This window comes from Mytilus edulis, chromosome 8 (assembly GCF_963676685.1).
Source record: "Mytilus edulis chromosome 8, xbMytEdul2.2, whole genome shotgun sequence".
Taxonomy (NCBI): Eukaryota; Metazoa; Mollusca; class Bivalvia; order Mytilida; family Mytilidae; genus Mytilus; species Mytilus edulis.
The window spans coordinates 78,503,577-78,515,346 of NC_092351.1; the positions used below are offsets into that span (position 1 = coordinate 78,503,577).

Below are 11,770 nucleotides of genomic sequence, written 5' to 3' on the forward strand. Positions count from 1 at the left end.
TTCTATAAGTATTGTTGGATTGGGATTGTTTTTTTACAACCAAAGTAAGAAACCAGAAAGAATGATTAAAGAAATCGTGGTGGGTAAGGAAATAACAAAACCAGAAAAACAAAAGAAAGAAATTGATCCTTTTGAATTTAATTAAATTTAGTACATTAAAATGACAACTCAAAAAGACGGAAAACAAATAGCAAATATGTTATATCATGCTGGAGTGGAAACATTGTTAACAGTTGGATATGCAGAAATAGGTAAAAAGGTATTAAGGAGGCCAGCACCAAAAGTGGATTTTAATATGAATGATGTTGTAATGTTATCCATTGATATATTACTTGCGATGGCAACAAAAGATATGTTGATTAAGCAAGGTATTATACCTGCTGATATTATGAAGTAATTTTTGTTTTTATAAAATGGCAAGTGCTTTAACAATGATGCTTGGTGGGGCAATAACAAATGCTTTTGCATTTTCAGGGAGTAATTATTTATTTTCACATATGGGTAGTAATGCAAATGAAGAGAAAATAAGACATGATAAAGCTATAGAAAAATTAGAAAAAGCACAAGCAGAATGGAATAAAAAAAGAATACAAAAATTAGATTTTATAAATGAACAATTACAAAAGGAACATCATGCGGTTCAGACTTTTGATGATGTTGACCAGGCAATGAAACTATACTATCGTGTCACGAATAAAAAAATTACTTCATTATCACCTAAACCTACATTAAGTGATTTTTATACTCCATCAGAAGACCAGAAAAATAGAGAGATTGCATTTGTTGTTGGTGGTATGACATTAACTGGTTTTATTGTTTGGAAATTAAAATAAAAAATAAATACAATTTAGAATCCCTAATTTCTGTACTTTTCCTGGTAAAAACAGCAAAATTGCAGAAAAAAGTATGTACTATTCCTGTACTTTTTCTGTTTTTAGGGGTATAGAGAAATAATAAAATAAAATAAAAAATTAAATTTCAGGACATGGTTTTTCAAAAACATATTCATAAACTTTATCTGGTCTAATAAAAGCATCCCAACCAGGAGGAAACTTAGATAACTTTTTACCCTCAAACTTTTCCATTACTTCCATTTGTTTTGAAGTTAAAGGACATTCTCCATCATCTCTTAAACAACATATCTGATAATTTGATAACATTATTCTTCCTAATATAACTTTAGCGTCAGGATCATCTTTCTCAGTATAAGCTTCAATCATTTTTTAGTCTTTTATTTTTTAAAATGAAAATTTAAATTATATATTTTTTAATATCCATAAGGAAAACTTCTAATTAAATTTTCATTTTCACAATATACCATTCTTTTATCAAACATATAATCATAAGCTTTAACTTGTTTAACTGATTTAAGTTGATGATCTTTTCCTACTTTTATATTATTATATTTAACAGTTTCATATTTTTCATTTTCATCAGTAACTATTTTTATTTTTTTATCTAATGTAATCTTTTTTTCTACTTCAGCATTTAATCTAAAACCTTTACAACAGCTAACTAGTTTTTCTGTATCTAGTTTCATAGAATAATCTTTTGGACCAGCAGATATAAATTGTTTTATATGATTAGCGTTATGTTTTGAAACAATTTCATCTGTTAAATCTCCTAATTTATTTCCCATCATACTTTCTATCTTTTTACAAGCTTCAGAACCATCATCATTATAAATACAAGAATCTGTATCCATGTATAAAACTCTTTCTTGTAGAATATCCAATAGTTCGTATAATTTTAATCTAGCATGTGCTGTTGTAAACAAAGCTATATAAACATTTACACTTGGATTAGGTTTAGAGTATTCTTCTTTATTTTTATATTCTGTTAAAACAATATCTTCATCTAATATCATAGTACTTATATCTTTATATTTTTCATTAAATACTATTTTAGTTATATGTTCTAAAGTAAAACAATATTCTTTTTGTGTAAAATTATCTCTCATACCAAAATGTCCCCATAAATTATTTAAACATATTTTAGCTATAAATCTTAATCCTGAATTGTACTTAACTTTGTCAATATCTAGATCATAAGCAGTATTATCTATAATGTATTGTATTTTTGTTTTACATTCTTTATCGTTTTTACAATCATTTTTACAATATTTAGGATCACATTTACATCCTGAAGCTTCTTGTTTATATTTCATAAACGTATCTACATAAAGTTTAAATATATCTGTTGATGTTTTTTCAAAATGTTCTAGTTCATATATTTTTTGTAATTTATAACCTTTTTCTATTGCTTTATCTATTTCTATTGTAGACCATGTACCTACTATAACTCTTTCCTCATCAGAATGTATACATTTTTCATTTTTAATATTTTTACATTCTTTACATCTTTTTATTTCATGTATTTTATCATGTTTATTTAAAGTAGGATCGCTTGACGCATCTATGTGTTTACATTTAAAAGATATTTTATTCATACATGTTCTACATAATCCAAAAAGTAATTTATGTGTATTATCACTAGTTGATTGTTTATAAGGTAAAACAGGGTGATACAATCCTTTAGGTGGTAATATTTTACATTTCATTATTCCGAAATAATTATTTTTTATATAATCATCTACAGAAATATCTGTATATGTAATAGGATGTCCTATAGGATATTTACAATATTTATTTACTGATGGATACAGAGAACAAAAATCTACATATCTACCTTTTAAATCAGAAAGATTATTGTATAATTGAATAGTTTCTGTTCTTCCTCCATAAAATGCATCTCTTTTATCAATAGGTTTTAAATGTGGATCAACTTCAGGATATTTTTGTTGATCAAACTCACATTCCCATATTGTATGAATTTTTACATTTGGTTTTAGATTATCTTTAATAATTTTAAGTCTTTCTTTAGTTTCATTATATAACTCTTTCATAGTTTTTTTATTTCTATCTTTTTTGCATATTTCTTCAGGACTATAACATTTTGGACATCCATGCCAATAACATCCAAAAAATTCATAAACATTACGCATTTTATTTTCTCTATCATAATAATAACCATCGACTTTATAACATTTATTATTAATGAATAATTTCTTTTCACCTCCTCTTTTAGCATGTTGAATCATTATATTATATTCTAAAGAAATATACTCTAACCATTGTATTGATTTTTGTGAATGTACTTCTTTAATTGTCATCTTTTTGTGAATTCCAATTGTTTCATTTGTCAACATTAATGTTTTAAATATTTTTGTACAACATTGAGCAATTGTAATATATTGAAATGGATCGATACAATTATTGGTTATATTTAAAAATAATTTTCTATATAAGGTACAACCTTTGGCAAGAATTAAAACATCCAATAGACAATAATACAATATTTCTTTATTGAATTTAAATTCTTTTTCTTTAACTTTATTATACCATTCATCAAATAATTCTTTATTTTTAATTGTCATAGTATTATAACCAAAATATTCTTTATTAGGATAAATTCCCTTATATTTTTGATTCTCTGTTGTATTAAAATAATGTGGAAAATAACCTTTGTTACCCACAAATCCAAATGTTTTTGGGAAAGCAGCTAATCCACATAATGTAAAATTTATAGAATCTATGAATCTTAAATTTATTCCTTTAATAACTATAAATGTTAATTTTAATCCTGAAGAAATAATACTATGTTCAATTTTATTTTTTATTATCCATCCTAAAATCGGTTGCATATCATAACCTTTTCCATAATGTGAAATAAAAGTGTAGTCTTTAAATTTGTCTCTTATGAAATATTTACAAAAGTTGTCTATTACAGAATTTCCTATAGGGGTTTCATATTCCCTAAAGGGAATTTTTTCTACATCACTAAAACAATCATCTATGTCTAATTCTAACAAGTTTAAATTATCAATATTGAAATCACATTTAAATACTTTTACATAGTTATTTTTAAAACAATAAATATTTTCTAAATCGTAAGCTATACAAAAATTCATTATATGTATTCCTGTTTCTTGATTTGCTTCAAAATCAAAATATATATATTTATTATTTTTTACTTGTTTTGGTACTGATGGTTTCATATAACATAAGTGTTCTTCATTACTTTCCGTGTATTTTTCATAACAAATTAAACATATTTTTTCACCACATTTGTGATTTTTGCCTGTATATGTTTTGTTACATTTATCACAAATATGTTGTTTTCTGATAGTTGTTACTGTGTTATCTTTGCATGTATGTTGTTCAGTATAACCAATTAAACATACTTTACAAAACCTACGTTTAGCTAAAAATCCTGTTATATTTGTTATAGTGTCAAAGTGTTCATCATGATAATATAAATATATTTGTTCATTATATTCTTCATTACCATTATATACAATATATTCTGTACTATTTGATGTAAAAACAATTATCCTAATATTAAGATAATTTTCAAAAGCTTTTAAATCATCTAAATTATTACCTTCTTCTTTTATTTCTACTCCTGATTGTTCATGTAAATCTTCAGCAACTCTTTTTTGTAATGGTCTACCCTCTTTAATGTGTTTTAATTGTGAGTTTGTAAAATTTTCTAACAACTTGTTTGAAGCTAAAGAAGTTACAATTGCCCTTGATAAACATATTGTATCATCATTTTTTATTTTGATAATACTTCTTTTATTTATGACATCTAATATTTTTAAAGCTTTACCTTTTCCTTTTCTATTAGGGATAACAGTAACTTCAAAAATAACTTCTTCTAAATTTAATTCTTCAGCACTATTTAATAATCTTTCCATTTGATCCATGAATAACTTTTTAACTGTATTATATGTTCTTATAGGCCAGCTTTTATGTTTAGTAATTATGATTTCATGAATAGGTACTATTTTAATTCTTCCATTAGGGTAATCTTTTATGGAATAGTCTACCATGTGTTCAAAAGCATTTGTAAATGTTTCTTGTTTTTCATCCTTTAGACTAATTTTATAATTAAATACATAAATACTTGCTTTATGTTTATATTCTTTTGTCAAAACAAGTTTATATGAATCTCCTCGCTTGGATAAAATTTTATCCTTTTTTGCCTCCATTTTTTAAGAAAACATTTTAGTTACTTAAAAATGTCTAAAACAAATCTAACAAATAAATTAGCAGATGAATTACATCATAGAGTTATAAAATCTTTTCCTAAAAGACGTGTTTATGTTAATTCAATAGATCAAACATGGGCAGTTGATTTGATAGATATACAACAATATTCAAAACAAAATAAACACTATAAATATTTATTAGCAGTTATAGATATTTTTAGTAAATATGGTTGGTTGATTCCATTGAAAAATAAAACAGGAGTAGCAGTAAGTGAAGCATTTAAAACATTATTTAAAGAAAGAAAACCAATATATATTTGGTCAGATAAAGGATCTGAATTTTATAATCGACAAGTAAAAGAATTGTTAAAAGATAATAACATAAAGTTATATTCAACTGAGAATGAAGAAAAATCCAGTGTAGTGGAACGCTGGATAGGAACAATGAAACAACATATGTATAAATACTTTACTGCTAATGAAACTTTTAAATATTATGATATACTAGATAAATTAGTTAAAAATTATAATAATACAGTACATTCTTCAATTAAAATGACACCTGTTCAAGCAAGAAAATTAAAAAATGAATTAACAGTGTATAAGAATTTATATCCAGAAAAGGAAGAGAAAATTAAAAAACCTAAATTCGAAGCAGGTACTAGAGTAAGAATAACAAAAAAAAAAGGTAAATTTGAAAAGGGTTATACTACTCGTTGGAGAAAAGAAATATTTGTAATTGAAAAAGTTTTAAATACAATTCCTTTTACTTATAAAATAATTGATTTAAAAGGCGAAGAAATAACAGGTGCTTTCTATGAACAAGAATTACTTTTGACTAAGTTTTAGATCTCTAGGTAGATTTAAAATCCATTGAATAAATCCATTAAATCTTAAATGTCTGTTTTGTATAGCAAACAGTAATTACTGGTTTGAATAGTTGAAACGTTGTGAATTTGATATTTAAATCTAACTACAGTCAATTGTAATATTATATATATTAATAAAAGAACAAATTCAATAATATCGACAAAATGTAAGAAACATACTTGAATTCGTTTGTTAAATAATGCATCAAACTAATTAACTGCGTCAGTAAAAGTTTAATAGTTGTAAACAAAATTCTCAGGTAAAATTTACAATAACCTGTAGTTAAGTAAGTATTTACTGCATCTAAGGAGTTGTTTACTGCATCTAAGGAGTTGTTTACTGTAACTAAGTAAGTGTTCATTGTAACTAAGGAGATGTTTACTGTATCCAAGCAAACTGTTTATATTTAATTCAATAGGATATGACTTTTAAATAAACTAAATCGATCATTGTAAATATTTACAGGTAACAAAGTGCGGTTTTTAATTAAATTTGCCATTTAATATTGCTACAGTAACTTCAAAATGGAATCTGAATTGAGAAGATGTTATTTAGTTAAAGTGTCGGATGAATTAGAAAAACTTGAAACATTATTAGTGAAACGTAATAATACGATAAATTTACAAGATATGGAGATAAACGGCATAAAAAAGGACATTGAATATTTAACCGAGAGAATAAATAAAACTAAGGAAGATTTTGGTGACAGAAACAAGAGACGGATTTGGCTTCGATTAACAAGACAAAAAGTTAGTGCAAAGACTAAGCTTAAAAAATTCATAACAAAAAGAACCTGTGAGAATGAAGAAAAGACTATATTGGAAATAAAGAGAAGTGATTTAATTTCTGAACAGAATAGGATAACAGAACTTGTTCGTCAAGACAGTAATTCCTAGTAATTAACTTCTTTAAATCTTCCATCTTCAAAATTAATTTGTGCATCTTGTATAACAAACAGATAAACATTTATTAATTTATTTGCTCCTGCTGTTTTAGTTATTTGGATAGTAATACCTTCAGAAGCATTTTCAATTCTTCTACCTGAACCGTGTAATGAGTTGTCATCTGTTGAACGTAAATCTAACCATAATGCATAATTAGTTGTAAGATATTTTTCTAATGTTGTATAGGATAAATTTAAATCCTTTAAAACTTCTTCTGTTGTTTTATTTCTTTTTGAATTTAAAGCAAAGAATTTATTTATTTCATCCCATTGTTGATATGCTTTCATTCCTTGACTGTATAGTTGATTTGGAACACCTTCTATTGTCATTTCTACTTTTGTTATGTTAGGATTATAATAAGTTTCGGTACTTGTTCTTTCAGGATCTTCGAACAACATTAGAATTCCTTTCATACTTCTAGCTGGAACATTTAAATTTATATTCCACAATGTATCAGATTTGTTTTTGGTTATTTTTCTATGTCTTAGTATTCTATCGTACAAAATAACCATCTTACCATTAACTTGTTGTCTTATCTGTCTTGCTAATTCTGCATCAGTAACCATATCAAATTCTAAACAAATGTTTTTGATTGTATAACTTGCAGATGTATCTGTTGATTTAATAACATTGCTATAATTATTAAATGTAAGTTCATATTCAAGTCTATCACCAAGACCTGCTTGATAAAAAGGCATATGAGTTTCTAATAGTTCAAAATCAAGTGGGATACAAAATCTTGCACCATATGCAGTTGCAATTGCTTCATCGCCTGTGTCTGATGCTTTATCATCCGCACCAACTCTGTGTTTTAACATGTTTGTTTCACCAATACCTTGGTATGCCATATTTAAACGTTCAGATGTAGATTTCCATAAATCAACATAACAATGATAAATATCACTATCATCAATTGACATAATTTCATTTCCACTTATACGAATTGTTGTTTTTTTAACTATTGTTCTTCCTATGTTTTGATATATAGTTGCATTGTCGTCTGTAGATGTGAGTTCTATTTCAAATGCCAATCTGGTTGTTCCAGGAACAATAACATCATTATTGCTTAGATTGGGGAATCTCACTAATAGCTGTTGATTTTGATCAATAGTTGAAGGATTATTTGTTATTGATACACTTTGACGAATACCTTTCACACCACGGGGTTCTCTTATTTTTCTGTAAGGATTTAATTTGTTTCCGTATGCCGACATTTTTAAGGATTAAATTTGTTATAAAAATAATTCAATTACCACTGATACTAGAGTATTGATACATGTATAATTATTAGTCATACTAATAAAACTTATTAAATCTCCAGCCTTAACTTCAAAAGGTGTATAAAAGTTATTAAAACCGTGTGTGACACCATTATCCAAACTCATTTTGTAACTAGTTGACTTATCATTAACAATCATCTTAATGGCTATAATATCTGTGCTTGTTCTTAAACTTACTAAACTAATACCCAATATTTGTCCTGGAAAGTTCATTACATAATAACCACCACCATCACCAAAATTAAACTTTTTATTTCCATGTATTGGACCATCAATTCCAGCATATATACTTATTATTTTTCTGTCTGGTTTATTTTTAATATTACTAACTATATTTTCAACATTTAAAACTCTGATGCTTAGGGCAGCGACACTCCGATGTAAATTTTTATCCTTAGTATCCATTGTTTGAAGCTCACTCTTCATATTTAATATTTCTTTTTCTACGTTTTTTTTTTTGACACCAAGTATGCTCATTTTATTAAATAAATTATATAACTTCTAAAACACAATTAATTGGTAAATGATTAATTATCTTGTTATTATTTTCATCTCTTATTTCTAATTTCAATTCTGTTGTAACATCATTTACTAAACACTTATATTCCGGATGCTCAAATCTCGCTGTTATAACTTCACCAAACTCTTTATTCTCGACTGGAATAACAGCCAATAATGTACTTGGCTTACCATCAAGATAATTATGAGAAGTGCTAACTTGTTCCAAATGGATATATAATGATTTATGGATAGCAAAATCCACAAATTTGTTTCCATAATGTAATTCATTAGGTTCGAATTTACGTTTATTATTAAACCCTAACATATTTCCCAAACCCTTACTTATCTTTAACTCAGTAGTAGTGTTTAATGAAGCGATACCATTTGCTTCATTTACGGATAATACAATATTTTCTTTTTGAAATTCATCCACTATTTGTTGAAAACTATAATAACCATTCATAATCCTTTGCTGTTCCTCTCCGGTTTTTGTTATAAACCCATGATAAACATTATACCAACCTATACTGTATCTTATAAATTTCAAACCAATACGTTTATTTCCATTTCTGTTATTTATGTATTGTTCTAAGTTTATTGTATTATCAATATTTGAAATAGTATGAAACATTTTTAATATAAAAAAATGATAACAAAAGAATTTAAATATAATCCTAATGTTTCATATAATCCAGGTATTAAATATTCTGAAAAAGATCATCAATTAAAAACAAATCTTGTAAATCAAACGATATTTGTAAATCAAAAAGAGAACTTTAAAACATCTTTTCCTGATTTATTTCAAAACTATCAAAACCCATCAATACACACTAACGAACCATGGAATACATGGATTCATTCTTCATTTGATTGGTGGCAATGTCAATTAAACTTTGCTGTATGGTGTGCAACTTCGGGTTGTGGTGTTTCTTATAATGATCATATACAAAATACTTCAAATCTTACAAAGTCTTTTTATATGTTTCATTTATATTATTGCATTGCAAGAATGTTAAAAGAACTTAAATCACCTTTACCAACAGATTCTTCTTTCTGTTATTACAAGAACCCATATGACAAAGCTGCATACCAGAAATTATGTGATGAATTTAATATTTCTCCAAATACAGATTGGAGACAAAAACTAGAATCATCATGTCAAGGATTAGGAAGTTTTGAGCAATATTATAAACCAAGTGGTGAATATAGACAAAATCATAAAAAGGATGGTCCATTCTTTAATATTCGTGATACAATTTATCATGAAAAAGATATAAGTATGGCTTGGACAACATTTATTTTAGATAAATCAGAAGGTTTTACACGAGCAGGTATTGAACGTATTAATGAAAGTATTAAAATTTACGTATGGGCTTTGTTGGGTGCTCAATCTCAAACAAAAACAGAAATTTTAAAAGTAGGAACAGGATTTGATGCACAAAAACAATTCTTAGCAAATGTACAAGATGTTATTAATAGTCCTATTGATTTACCCACTCAGATATCAAATTATCAAAATGTTTTAAAATACGCAAGAAGTAAAGTTGATTATGCTTATGGACTTGGTTTATATATGTCTCCCAGTGATATGGTTTTACAAATTGGAAGTATTGTTGGTTATAATAATAAAATTATAATTGCAACAGAAAATCAAACACTTGGGTTAAATGATGATTTAAATAATAAAAATTTTGATCATGTTGATTTTAAACCAAAAGAACCTGTAAAACCACAAGAACCTATAAAACCTGAAAAGCCTAAAGAACCAAAAATAGATCCAATAAAAAAAATTGAACATGAAGATCATGAAGATAATAAACAAGCAATAATATTTGTAAGTATTGTAATAGGATTTACAGCACTTTATTTTTTCAAATAATCTCTAGCAGCAGTAAACAATAAACTAACAACTAAAATAAGCAATGCCCATAAGTTGTTTGCAAACCAATTTACTACGTCTTTTGTTGCAGTTAATAACCAAGATAAAATAGAACCTATAATACCTGGTAATGCAGCTGCTAATTTTCCTGCAAGAAAAGATAATAGTTTTCCAAGATTTTTTAATTGTTTTTTTATCCAGTCTTGTACACCACCTTTTGATGGAGGAGAAGGAGAAGGAGCAGGAGAAGGAGAAGTAGTTCCACCAGTAAATGTTTCAACAATAACACCAATAATCATTCCAAAAGCAGTTAAAACACTAACTATTGTTATTCCTTGTTCTCTGAATAATGTTCTTATTCTTTCACCTAATGTTTTGTCTTCGTTTAACATTTTATGTATTGTTTGTTTAAATCTAACTAATTGACTACGTAGTTTTTCTCTATTAATATTAATTGTTTCTATTCTTGTACTTCTCTCAGATTCTAACTCTCTTATTCGACTACTTATTCTATCTATTTGAAATTCATCATTGTCTTCTTTAGCTTGTTCTAATTTGGCATTTTCTTTTGCTAAGTCTTTATTTGTTTCATTCAGTTTTGCTAAATTATTTTCAAGCTCTTCTTTTACTGTTGTCATTGCACTGATTACACCATCCATCTCTCTTTTTGTAATTTTTGTTTGTGTTTCATTATCTACTAAAGATGTTCCATGTTCAATAAATGAAGTTTCTATTTCTTTCACATATGTTTCTGCATTACTTGCTGTTTCTAATAATTCTTGTCCTTCTTCTTGTGTAGATATTTCTTGTAATGGAATTTCTATATTATCGAGTTCACGAATTGGTGCTTTTATCGTTCTTTGAAAATCTTGAAACATTGATCTACCTTCTTTTAAATAATCAGATATTTTATAATCATCTACACCTAAAACATCTCTGACAAAATTAACACCGTATTCTTTTTGAAGAGTACTAAATTTATAAAACTTTAATACTCCTTTTTTAAAATACGTTAATGCAATATTATTACCTTTTTCATCTTTTACATATAAGATTTGTCTTTCATTATGATCTTCCCTAACAAAAAAACCTACTTCATTACGTGTTGTTTCACCATTTTTTTTATAAAATTGTTTAATCATTTTTTTTGTAGTTTCTTTTTTACGAATTTTAGCATCATTTTCTGATAAAGCTCTTGAATTTTCAAATTCTTTATTTATATAATTTTGAAACTCTTCATCAT

The 11,770-nt window shown here is 26.3% G+C and overlaps 1 protein-coding gene across 1 annotated transcript; it reads right to left on the minus strand.

Moving 5' to 3' along the window:
- Positions 1–1,267: 1,267 nt before the first annotated feature.
- On the minus strand, positions 1,268–5,053 carry LOC139484383 (uncharacterized). The gene has a single exon (XM_071268119.1). The coding sequence runs from the start codon at positions 5,051–5,053 to the stop codon at positions 1,268–1,270; it is 3,786 nt and encodes a 1,261-aa protein (XP_071124220.1).
- Positions 5,054–11,770: the final 6,717 nt, after the last annotated feature.